Below are 13288 nucleotides of genomic sequence, written 5' to 3'. Positions count from 1 at the left end.
AGGGGAAGGGACAAAAGCTGAGGAAGGAGGGGCAGTAGAAAGATGAGAGGGTGCCGAAGACGATGAAGGAAGGATCTTAAGAAAGCATCTAGAATGACCTTTGAGATCCTATCCAATATAAGGCCCATTGGTAGACCAGAAGGACCAAGCGCCAAAAACCATGTATCAATGGTTCATCCAAGATAGAGTCCTTTGGGAAAGGTGGAAATGGTAACACATTGTTTGTGCCTTTAAATACCTTTCTCCCTAAAATCTTCCATGTCTCTCATCTCATTTGTCCTCATAAGCACTTGTTGGTGGGGGTCGGTGGGCCACCACCATTACTGCCTGTGACCTTAAAGTGACTGACCCTGCTTCACAGGAGCAGATTTTGAACCTTCGAACGTTACTAACACAGCAGTCATGCTCACACAGCCATGGCAAGAGAGGTAGAGGATTTAGTTAGATTGTATCATGTTCTGCAAAAGTAATTGGGGTGGAGTGGTGCCTGGGTGGCTCAGTCAGTTAAGCATTCAGCTCAGATTGTGATCTCACGGTCATGAGATTGAGCCCTGTATCAGGCTCTATGCTGGCAGCACAGGGCCTCCTTGGGATTCTCTCTCTCCTTTTCTCTCTGCCCTTCCCCAACTGGCGCTCTCTCTCTCTCTCTCTCTCTCAAACAAATAAACATTAAAGGTGACTCAGTTGGTTAAGCCTCTGACTTCAGCTCAGGTCATGATCTCATGGTTCATGGGTTTGAGCCTCACGTAGGGCTCTGTGCTGACAAGCTCAGAGCCTGGAGCCTGCTTCAGATTCTGTGTCTCCCTCTCTCTCTGCCCCTCTTCTACTTGTGCTCTGTCTCTTTGTCTCTCTCTCTCTCTCTCGCACGTGCGTGCACTCAAAATAAATATACATTAAAAATTTTTTAAAAAGAAAGAGTAGTTCCGGGGCGCCTGGGTGGCGCAGTCGGTTAAGCGTCCGACTTCAGCCAGGTCACGATCTCGCGGTCCGTGAGTTCGAGCCCCGCGTCAGGCTCTGGGCTGATGGCTCGGAGCCTGGAGCCTGTTTCCGATTCTGTGTCTCCCTCTCTCTCTGCCCCTCCCCCGTTCATGCTCTGTCTCTCTCTGTCCCAAAAATAAATAAAAAACGTTAAAAAAAAAAAAAAAAAAAAAAAGAAAGAGTAGTTCTGTGGAAATATTTTCAGGAAAACAAAATTAACCTCTAGGTTTTTCAGGAATAGTTTCCATCAACCAAAAGAGAATTCCAAGAAGAAGAAACAGTGTAGTCATCTAAAAAAAAAAAAAAAACGCTGTAGAACACTAGTGATCATTTTCCAAAGTTCAACACACCCACCAAAGACAGGGTAGCCTGATCTAAGTGCTGCAGCCTACTGGGAAAATTACCTTCACACCCCATTTATCACCTCAAAGAGAAAGGGCTGGAGAAGGGAATCCTCACTGCCTTGGTTTGGAGTAGCAGAGAAGAAATATCGGAAGACATTCAACAAAAGCCAAATGATCTCTTCATCACAGACTCCAGCCTGCCTCTGCTCAGTGCCACGTGGTTAGGGAAGTCAGTACGGCCTAATTCTCGTTTCTAGGACTTGACCCTTTTCATGTAACCTTTCTAGACACCCATGTTCTTAGCAGTAAAACAGAGTAAATAAGACGTACATTGCTGACAGGTTTTGATAAGAGTTCGATGAAACAATGCCAGGCCTGATTTGCAAACTACAAAGGACTACAGTAGCATGATTTTTCAGTCTTGTGTTTGCCTCAGCTCTCGCAAGAAGTATAACAGATTGTTTGTATCTGTATTCTATTGTCTCTATTTTTCTCAAACACATGGCATTTTTTTATCACAAAATGCAAATTTCTCAAGCCCAACCAGATAGAGGTAAGGATCAGGTAGCCACATTTATGTCAGCTCTTGCTTGTCCATTATAATGGGTAAAACACTGGCACGGATAACCACATATATTTAGGGGGATGTGCATAGGCATACGTATAAGCATTTATGGTTAGGGTTACTTGGCGAGGTGTTGGATACTTACATTCGAGTATGGTGAAAGGCTGTCAAGTACAGGAGGGAGTAGATTAGTAGATTGGTTCTGTGTTGCTCCAGAAGTCAGAACTAGGACCAATGGGTGGAGGTTACTGGGAGGCAGTTTTGTCTCAATATAAGGAATAACATTGTAACAATGAGAGCAGACCAATCAGAGAATGGGCTGCCTTGTGCAGTAGTAAGCTCCCCGTCACTGGTCACTGGAATTATTCAAGAAGAGGCCAAGTGGCTGTCTGTCAGGGATGCCTTAAAACAGTTTATCACATTAATGGGAGAAAGGTTTACATGTTCCCAAGCGGTCTTCTAATTCCAACATTTTAAGACACTGTGTAGAGGGCTTAAGCATGAGTCAAAGCAAATGGTGAAACCATTCTATTGAGGTTCAATCTTAAAAGAAGCTGGAAAAATATATACAGTTCCCATATGGAGAGATGCCCTGCAATTATTCTGGGGGTGGGCAGGATCATCTCTTTCATTGACACCACGCCTACATCCAAGAAAATATTTAAAAAGCAGAGACATCAAGGTGTAGAATTTCTTAAATATCCCCAAGAAGTGGAGATTCTGCCTTCTCATCTATAAAATCTATAAGTATATTTAAAATTTATTTGAAATAACCAAAAATAAGTTTATAGAAAGAATTTGACTCTGAAGTCATCCAGTATATATACAATCGAATATTTTTTTATATCATTGGAAATTCTGATTTAAGTTGTTTCTAGTGGAAGTTTTAATCTGTTTAGAAAAAGAGATGCAAATTTAAAAACAACACCAGGGGCGCCTGGGTGGCGCAGTCGGTTAAGCGTCCGACTTCAGCCAGGTCACGATCTCGCGGTCCGTGAGTTCGAGCCCCGCGTCAGGCTCTGGGCTGATGGCTCGGAGCCTGGAGCCTGTTTCTGATTCTGTGTCTCCCTCTCTCTCTGCCCCTCCCCCGTTCATGCTCTGTCTCTCTCTGTCCCAAAAATAAATAAAAAATGTTGAAAAAAAAAACATTAAAAATAAAAAAATAAAAAAATAAAAACAACACCAAAAAAGTGCTAGGTCGTGAAGATGATGGTCCATGACCTTACCCTCCCTCTGAACGGTTTCCTTGGAGTTTGGGACTATAAACTCTTAAAATATAAAGGAAAATTCTACCACACTGAAAGCATCAAGTTGACTTGATCTTTCCCCCCTCAGGCTCCAGGCCATCCTCCGACTCCATGGTCGCAACGTCAATGAGACGGTTGACAGATTAACACACAGAGCAGTTTTATCCAGAGGGAGCCAGTATTATTCCCTGGTTGTGCCTCATTCTCAATATTAAACGTGAGGGCCCAAATGCTTCTCTTTTGGGTTCAATAAGTTCGCAGAAACCCAGGAAGCAAAAGCAATAAAAATGTATTTTTAGCATGTTGAATGCTCTAATTATTAAAAACAAAAGCAAAAACAAAAACAAAACAAAAGAAAACTTTAGTCCCTGAAAAATTTTTTATGACGGGCTCTTCCCTCATCTTTCTACCTACAAGACTACAAAAAGGACGTTGAATGACATTTCTGCACGTGCCCTTTCTTGCCCCCATGGCAGCACAGCTCTCTAACTTGGACTCGGACTCTTTGGAATTCCTTATCTCTGAAATCATGGGGAGCCTGAGTCCTCAATGAGGATCAGAAACATCTTTCTAATAATTACACTTACCATGTGGGGAACCAACTAAACCATCTCGGAACTAACATCCTTTCAATGCATTTTATTTCTTTGTTTGCACAGCAAAGCTTACACACTTTACACAAGGAAATGATACTTTCCAAAAGCATTGTAGCCACACACCAGAATTTCCTATAAAAGTAGAATTAAGAGAAACCTACATGGACACAGGTTCAAGTCTTTAAACATATGTTAGAACAAAATGAGCTATAAATAGAAATACCCTTGGTCTCTTAGGTTATTAGCAATCTCTGTTCATGGCCTATTGGTACAATAGGTACAGTCAGACAGTCCACTAGTTTTGTCTATCAGGGAACAAGAAACCTTCGTACTTACCATAAGATAAATAGCAGATTTTCAGGTATCGATCCAGGCTGACAGCAGTCATGGTGATAAGACTTCCACAGCCAAAGAAAAATCCAGCCCATCCATACCAGCGGCAGCCAATCCAGCCAAACACCCAGCGGTGACAGAAGCAAGAGATGATGGTGAACGGTTTGCCTACAACTAGAGGGCCAAGCAATTTGTCAAGGGATGTTCCCTCCAGTTAAAATTACCCACCTGCCTCAACTCCCTGTTGAGTTAGTCTATTCAGACAAGAGATACAGCTATTTTAGTCGATGGTAGGTTCCCTTGGTTTACAACCAGACCCAGACTTCCAGGATTTAAACTATTTATTCCTTCAGCCTCCATTAGTGTTTTTGTGTTTTTTACATTCTAGAAAACATTCTTCTATTTTTTGCACCCTTTGTATTCAGCTATCACATTCAATCTTCACGCTCCCAGAGGGAATAGTGATGAGGAAGCTCTCTAAAACCTCCATCTGATCTATTCTATCATGAGGTTCTCTAACCTTTCTGCACCAGGAAAACCGAGGAACCCCTAGTCACGGGTGCCAGCCCCGTCCTATCCCCTCCCAGGTGTGACCCTTCTTCAGTAGACAGAGGTACACCGAGTTCTTGAGAGTGGAGCCAGTTAACACGTGTTTCTCGAGTGCCTCTGTGAGTGAGACACACATCTCCTCTAGTGGTCGTGACAGCTCCATCGTGCTAGACTTACACCCCCATTTCAGAGCTTTCAATCCCAGTGGTCTTGCCCTCTTGTCAGTGAGGATACTGAGTGTAAAAGAACTGGTTCTCATTCAGCAAATAATTATTCAGTGTCTCTTATGTAACAATCTCAGAGCAAGGTGCTAGAGGACAAAGTGGAGGTCAAGACAGACAAATACGTTTTATAATAGGGAGGGCAGAGAAGAGAAATACATAATTTGTAATATAAGATACGACACGATGGAATGATCGTTAGTCATTAGTGCTGTGAGGAAAAATGAAACGGAAGGAGATAGATAGAAATTGTTTCACATAAGGGGATCGGGGAAGACCTCTCTGAGCACATGACATTTAGGAAGATGTCTAAATCACTGCTAGAGAACTCAAGCAAGTATCTAGAGGGGAAATGTTCCAGGCAGAGGAGACACGAACTGAACGCTTAAGGTAAGTGTCAGCTGGGTGGGTGCTAAAGGCTGCAAAAGACAAGTGAAGGTGACTCGGATGGAGTGAAATTAGTATCTGTTGGGCCTGGGACTATTTTAAGCTTCCTTCTGGAGTAGAGCCTTTGGTAAACCTTCGGAATGTCATCTAGAATGCCTCTCCCTTCTCCACTTAATAAAATGGTTGCATTCTGGCTGCACACTAAAATCACTGGGGGAGTTGTTTTGTCTTGCTTTGCTTCCTTTTGTTTTACTTTATTTATTTTTTATTTTTTTTAATGTTTCTTTTTGACAGAGAGAGACAGAGAGACAAAGAATGAGCAGGGGAGGGGAAGAGAGAGAGGGAGACACAGAATCTGAAACAGGCTCCAGGCTCTGAGCTGTTAGTACAGAGCCTGATGCTGGGCTGGAACTCACGAACAGCAAGGTCATGAGCCCGGGTCCAACGCTTAAACAACTGAGCCACCCAGGTGCCCCTGTTTTACTTTAAATAATCAATGTCCAGGATGCCAACCCCCAGAAAGTCTGATTTAATTTATGTGGAACAAGCTCAGGCATCAATATACTTCAATATAGTTTTTGTTCTTTTAGCTTCCCAGGTGATTCTACTTCATATGCACAATTGTGAGCCATCTTAGTTACATAGATGAAATATACCTGGTCTCTAGTATGCACTTCAAGGTGCTTATAAGGGAATACAGTGGGCCAGGAAAAAATAAATAAAACAGGCAAATATTGTTAAGGTTTACTGGAATGGGAAATGTGTTAGAGATACTCAGAAGTTGAAAAATGATCTGGGCTCATCAGCAAAAGCACATGGAAGAAAATGTTTTCTTGGTGAATTACTCTGAAGACATATGCAGAATAATGAGGTGGTTTGTGCAATTGTAGAGCAGGTTTGCTTGGTGGGAAGCATTTTCAATGTATCAGACCAATTAAGGACCTTTTTATTCAAGTTTAGTCTAATTCGGCCTTAAACATGAACCTGGTAGTATTCTCTGGTGAGGGATGTGGATGAAATGGCGGGTTTCATTTGAACATTTTATGTTCAACACCAGGGACAAACCGGTTGGGGGTGAGCAGGGAGGAGTTGACCGGGAAAGCTATCATTTATGTTGTGACACCGCCATCGTGTGGCCATTGCTAAAATGGCAGCCATTTTTCAGCTTTGCAAATTGCCAGGGTTGGTCTTGGAGATTTTCACCCATGGGGTATGATGTAATACGCTTCTCTTAATGTGCACGTGCATTTCCAATAAGAGCTCCTGGTATTTAAGCCTGTCCACACTGAGTAAAGTCTTCCCAAGTAAGGAAGGCCATGCAAAATCTCAGGGGTAGCACATCTGGTGATAAACAGTGACTCAACAGTAGAGGCTTATTATTGAGCCTTGTTTTTGGAGACTGGCAGCCGCAGAAAAATCCACTGATAACAAGGAAGAACCAAGTATCAGAAAACATTTTAATAGGGATGTTTGAGGTGGGAAATTGCTGAAAAGTTTCCAGTGGAAAGAGGAGTTGATGTGTGCTGTTTGAACTCAGTTTCCCCAATTCTAGTAACTTAAGACCATACTCCAATCAGCAGAATTTGGGATCCAAAGGCATATTTGAGTGTATCTAGGCAACCCTTGAACTTTATATATGAAAGCAAAGGGAGGCTACTTATCCAAAACCATTTATATTTATAAAAGTGAATTACAGTTAAAGAGAAATTTTATTCCAATTCCTCCTTGGCTGGGTTATCAGAGGATCCAAAGAAGCAACAAATAAACCAGTGGTTTCCAATTTGGGCCACACATTAACTTACCTGGTAATACCAATTTTAAATATCCTGATGCCCAGGTAACATTCTCAATCAAGTAAATAAACATTCTGGGTATGAAACCCAGCTGTGAGGTTTTAAGGGGGATTTTTCTGTGTGTGCTTTGTTGTTGTTGTTTGTTTTTTTCTTGTTGTTTTTGGGTTTTGCTTTTGTTTTTTGTTTGTTTAAGTTCCCCAAGTGACTTTTTTGTGCAGCCAATTTCCAATTTCCAGAACAACTGAACTGGAAGCTTCCTACACTATCAATCAGTCCTGAAGCCACATTTCAATATATCAGCAAGACAGCCCTCCCCTCTTCCTGTACTCACCTCTCAGACCATCTCAAGATTGTTTGTTTTTTTTTTTTAATTTTTAACATTTATTTATTTTTGAGAGAGCGAGAGAGAGAAAGAGTGAGGGCAAGTGGAAGAGAGCTGGAAAGAAGGAGACAGAGGATCTGAAGCAGGCTCCGTGCAGTGAGCACAGAGCCTGATGGGGGCTTGAACCCATGAACCATGAGGTCATGATCTGAGCCGAAATCAAGAGTTGGCTGCTTAATCGACTGAGCCACCCAGGCACGCTTCTCAGACTTCTTCACCCATCACTGAAGCTTTGGTGTTTTTTTGTTTTTTTTTTTATGTTTATTTATTTTTTGAGAGAGAGTGCGAGTGGGAGAGGGGTAGAGAAAGAGGGAGACACAGAATCCGAAGCAGGCTTCAGGCTCTCAGCTGTCAGCACAGAGCCCAACGTGCGGCCCGAACCCATGGACTGCGAGATTATGACCTGAGCTGAAGCCGGACGCCCAATCAACTGAGCCACCCAGGCACCCATTCATACTGAAGCTTTAAGACCTCCTCCCTTGGTGTTTAACAGATTTCCCAAAGGGCAGCAGGGGTATAAAAGAGCTCAAAACCATGATCTGTAAGTTTCTGTCTTCTAAATCATTTAGCTGGTACACTCTGAGGTGTAGCCTTAGAAGGTATCGTGCATTATTCCAAATTGTATTCCTTGCACCTAACGTGCTCAGCACACAGAAAGGACTCAATAAATGTTAAATGGATGATCTGTTTAGCCTGATCACACTCTGTTGACTTACCACAAGCTCTGTAAAGATGATGTGTGAAGGGAGGAAGCAAAAGGAGATGGGGGAGGGGTGATCTCTGGGCCTGTGAGGACTTGAGAATGGGGCACAGCTCAAACCCCCAAAGAAGAAACGGTTGTGTTACCTGAAATCCCCAGATCACAGATTGCTAAATTGATAGTCATTATTTCCGCAGGTCTCAGCTTCTTCTTTCGTCTAGAAGACATATAAAGGACATACCCATTTCCAAATGTGGACAGAATCCCTACAAGGAAAAATATAAATTCCCGCCGTTAACACTAGGATTTGGGGTTCCCTCGGTTATGAAACACTTCTCAATTTCAAAAATGGACACCATAGGTTTAGAGGGTAGTGAGAGGACTCTAAATAAAAATCTCAATTAAGAAGATGAAGTAAAAAGCATGAGTTGCGAGTGACAGGCGAGGGATGGGTTGCCTCCAAAGGGATAGGAGTCAGGGATCATAAGACTGCACTTACCCAGAAAAAGGAACTGCTAATTTCCCAGTGAAGCTCAGGAGGCTGTGGGAATCCCCATGGTCAGTTCTTGTACTGGCCCCCAAGATGGAGTACTTCCTCAGCCACTTTTACCAAGTATTGGCTTTATAGAACTCCCTCCCTCTAAGAAGTAGGGTTAAGCCCTTGGCTCTTGATAAATTCTGACGCTGAAGTGACCCCAACCAAACAGGGTGCTTTCACTATCGCCGTGGACTCCTGAGGGAGCACCAGCAGTCAGGAGAGGCAGAGGCCAGATAGGGCTGGCGTAAACCCCTGCAAGGAAAGGGTCATCTCCTGGAGACACATCCCGGGACTGCTTGCCTCCTGAGGACACATGGACGCTGGGTGTCTGCTGCTTCTACTGGACTAGGTCTTAAGGGGAAGTGGGTGACAGTTGATAGTATGGCTCTCCCCCTCCCACCAAAGGGAGGGAAAGTGACCCTCAACCCTCCAACCTACCAATAATGGTATAAATGTGTTCCCACTTTTTTATATCCTTTTATTAATGACTAATTGGCTTTGGCATTACAATGATACTGTTCAAAAGTTCTTACAAACCCAGTTTAAATCCAAAAAAGACCCAATCCCTACTGACTTTATTTAAGAAAAGAATACACCTACTTCCATAGCTTAACATGTAGAGTAGATTTCTTCAGGAATTCTTGCTTCATAGTGTAGCTGTGTATAAATGAGAATCTGGTACAGCTGCCTTTAGTAGTAAGGAATAAGGAGAGTATTAACAGGAGAAACCCAGATTTTTCTATGTTAATTTCTACTTCTCCACCACAATTCATTTTAGGGGCAAGGAAAGAAATGTGTGTTTCAGCTGATGGTATGAAACCACCAGGAACGAACTGCATTGTGCTCTTAGGAAATTATGAATTCCTGGAGTCAGCGCTGCCTAATGGTCTGTTAAAACCTCTTTAGCTTTCTTAAGACAGAAGAGGAAAAAAAATAGAAGAGATTAGGGAGTTCTAGAGCAAAGCACCTAAAATGAAGCCTACATCTCATTAAAGGAGACCAGCTAGCAAGGCACACTGGGATATTAAAACGTGAAGACATGGCTTGAAGAAGTTCAAACAAATGCCTTCTACTTTGTATCCAAGAAGATTGAAAACAGTAAGTATACATATATATTTGATACACAAAGCTCCTTTAAACACCCTTTGTCTTTCTACTTCTCTTTTGAGAATATGGATTTTCTCACTTTTTCTTTCTTCAATTATCTTTACTAATGTTTCATGAGGCTTCACCCAGTGCCCAAAGCATTATCACAAAAAAAAAGTCAACTATCAGCTGCATGTAGATTATTCCCATAGACAATCTTCTCTGGAGGGGATTATCAAGAGAATGCAAACTTATTTTTGATGATAAAGGAAAACAAGACTAAGAAGCTAAAGGCGGGGGGGGGGGGTATGTTTTTTGATGATCAAAATCCTGACTCTCACTCTGAATACAAAACAATGAAATCTCATATACAGACTGTTAATAATAAACCAAGTATCTATAGTAAAAGGGTTGAGGGTGGAAATGGGTCTCTAATTGATTTCTCCTCTATCCAAGGTCACATCTGTCTTTTCATCTTCCAATTTTCCCTAAGACTTCCAGTATTTAACCAAACTCACCAAGAATGTCATTGAACTCTGGTTCCTTGAAAGGAATCTGGGCATATTCCCATACCTATCTTAGGAGGGGTGAAAAACAGACATAGCACCAAATCCAAGACTGGGTCTAGGATGAGTCTAAATCCCTCCAAATGACCCTGGCCTCACCCTGAATGGCTGTTCTGGAACATCTTCGGCTCCACTCCCAGCTCCCTGAGTCATCTGATATTCCCTTTGTTTGGGGACTCTTTTTGGACCTATTTTTCTAGCTTCACCCCAGCATGCCCATTTCAAACTGACTGTGGATTTTCCTTCCATCCCCAAATAAAACAAGTGAGAAATTTTCCTGATTGCCCAACCCACCCAGCCTGGTTACCTCTCTTCTTGAGATCCTCCCTGCCAGCGCAGGGAATGGACTGTGATCCCTCCCTCTTTTGTGTTATCTGGAGAAATTTGTCAGGTTAGAGATGCTACTTTTTTTTTTTTAAACCAATTCTTGCAATTGACTGAGACAAATTCAATTTATAAGATGTCAATTGTTGTGCCTTTTCTGATAATTGAAAGTACTTGTGTTTAATGAAAATGCAGTGTGGATTTTACTATCAGATGGTCCCTGTCCAGAAAGAGAATTTGCCCATTTTGTTCACTGCTGTATTCCCAGAAATTTAAACAGTGGCAAAGAATGAGCACTCAATATATACTTGTGTTTGAAAGGACATGAGGGTCCACTTACAAGAAGCAGAATTTAAATCATCTGATAATAACTAACAATCAAGCCAAGGACCCAGGGAATCCCTCTGCATGGAATTTCTGATTCAATCTCATCAATTCCTTTTGCCTCAAGCACTGACCATAGAGGTGTCTCCAGACTTTTCTAATGAGTTTTCTAATTTCAGGAGGTTAAATGAAATTCTTAGCCCGTAATAAATAGATGGGAGAGAGAGAAGGAGACGAAGAGAGAGGGAGAGAAGGAGAGAGAAACAAAGCTTGACCCAAATCTGAAAAGATTAAAGGCAGACACCCCCAAAGACATAACCCACCTGTGCACTGGTTACCCAAATGTAGAACACCAGTTTTAAATTTAAGAAGTTTTGTGGTTGAATTCTAATCGGCTAGGCTACTGCTGTCCGATAGAAATACAGTGTAAACCAGAAATGTGAGCCGTATGTATTTCAAACTTTTCTGTTAGCCGCAGTAAACAAAGTAAGACAATTACTAAGTTGATTTTAGTAATATATTTAACCTAGTATACCCGAAATGTTATGAGTTTGACATGTAGTCAGTTTCTTTACATCCTTAATGAGCTGTCTTTACATTATTTTCTCTAGTGCTAAGTGTTCAGTATCTCGCGTATATTTACACTACAGCACATCTTCTGGAAAAGTCACCATTCAAGTACCCAGCAGCCACACATGGCCACCACATTGGAAAGCACAGTCTGGAAGCAGGTGCACCATGTTCTGGATTATGCATAAAACTTTTTGACCCTGGGCTTACTCCCATTTTATTATCAATACATTTTTCCACCTCTCACCAAAATCACTTAGTGATGCCATCATGGGGCCACTCTACTTTGGGTGCAAATAAACTTAGCGTGTCTGTTGTCACCACAGTCCGGGGACAGTTCCTCAATTATGAGAAGAGGAGGTGATTTCTAGGGTCCTTTCTGAGCCTATCATCTTATGATTATATCAAAAGCATTTTTTAAAAAGTAAAAGAACCACTGTATTTAAATAAGATATCATTATCATTAATTTTACTATTCAGAAGACAAACCTACTCCCAAAGCAACCAAAATAGTCTCAGGATAAGTGATTTTGCTACAAAACTTCTATGATGATCAAGGGAATATCCATCACTAATAATAAAGATAATAGAGTCATTTCTATGAAACATTCACTGAATTTCACAATGCCACCCCATCCTCTACCTTCTTCCCACTCTCCAGTTCCACTCAAAACATCTACATAAATATCTGAATCCTTGTGCAAAGTCAACATGTTAGCCCATGAATTTCCTACACGCAGCCTTTGCACAGAAAAATTAAGGAAGCTTACCAATTATTGTTAAGTAAAAGCCAGCCACTAGATCCGCTTCCCAGGAAAGTTTGGAAGCAAAGGGGTCCCCTTCTCGAAGGTAGTGTGGCAGGCGCTCATCTTGGGGCGGGGCAGTGTGGTTTAGCGCCATGATCTCTTCAAGCGACCAGGAGCCTGAAAAGCAAATCAGTAGAAATGGCAACAGACCCGAATAAGCCACTTGAACCATCCCATAACCTGTTTTACAATGCAAAGCAAGTTCCCGGGGTCAGACTTGATTCCCCAACTAATAACCAGTGAGTACTGTAGTACTTTTCTTCAATGACCCAGATATGTCAGTATTCAACTATTCAGTGTGCAGATAGATTATTCAAGCCTGCATTATCTTACTTCTTTATCATTGTTACTCTCTTGTCACTTCACTTCACCCCTCCCTTGGGTGAATAAGACATTGAAGACCAAGCTCCATCCATTTTACTGTTTCTTAGCAATTTTTATAAAGGTCTGAGCTAAGAGAAGATATTATAGGAAGTATACTATATATATATATATATATATATATATATATATATATATGGGAAGAGAGGGAAAACATTCCATCAATATTTAAAATATATCATAGGGGTGCCTGGATGGCTCAATCGGTTAACTGGGTGACTCTTGATTTTGGCTCAGGTCATGATCTCACAGTTTGTGAGAAATCGGGCTTTGTGCTCACATTGTGGAGCCTGTTTGGGATTTTCTCTCTCTGCCTTTCTCTCTGCCCCTCCCATGTGCATGTGCTCTCTCTCTCTCTCAAAATAAATAAATAAACATTTTTTTAATTTTTAAATATGTATTTTATAAATATATAAAATGTTTTTTTTATTTGACAGAGTATGATATATTTTTAATTATCCAAATTGCCCAAAAGAGCACCTCTATCAGTTATATGTTCAGCGGACTTTGGCACTTTTCTAAAAGAAGAAATAGAATCATTAGTTATTAGAGCATTGAATACAAAAGAACGTAGACTCTTTACTAAGTGAAGTTAACA

At 41.5% G+C, this 13288-nt stretch overlaps 1 protein-coding gene across 1 annotated transcript in view; it reads right to left on the bottom strand.

The window, feature by feature from the left end:
* Positions 1 to 12403, bottom strand: part of OPN5 (opsin 5) — a 28035-nt gene extending 15632 nt beyond the window's left edge. The window contains exons 1-3 of the mRNA XM_058732602.1: positions 12274 to 12403; positions 8242 to 8361; positions 4067 to 4237 (exon numbers count right to left, since the gene is read on the bottom strand). Of these exons, the coding sequence (XP_058588585.1) occupies positions 4067 to 4237; positions 8242 to 8361; positions 12274 to 12403 (421 nt within the window). The remainder of the gene's footprint in view (positions 1 to 4066; positions 4238 to 8241; positions 8362 to 12273) is intronic.
* Between the last annotated feature and the right edge of the window lie 885 nt (positions 12404 to 13288).

This window comes from Neofelis nebulosa, chromosome 6, assembly GCF_028018385.1.
Source record: "Neofelis nebulosa isolate mNeoNeb1 chromosome 6, mNeoNeb1.pri, whole genome shotgun sequence".
NCBI lineage: Eukaryota > Metazoa > Chordata > Mammalia > Carnivora > Felidae > Neofelis > Neofelis nebulosa.
The sequence above is the reverse complement of the archived record's forward strand: the minus strand, read 5'-3'. Positions and strand labels throughout refer to the sequence as shown.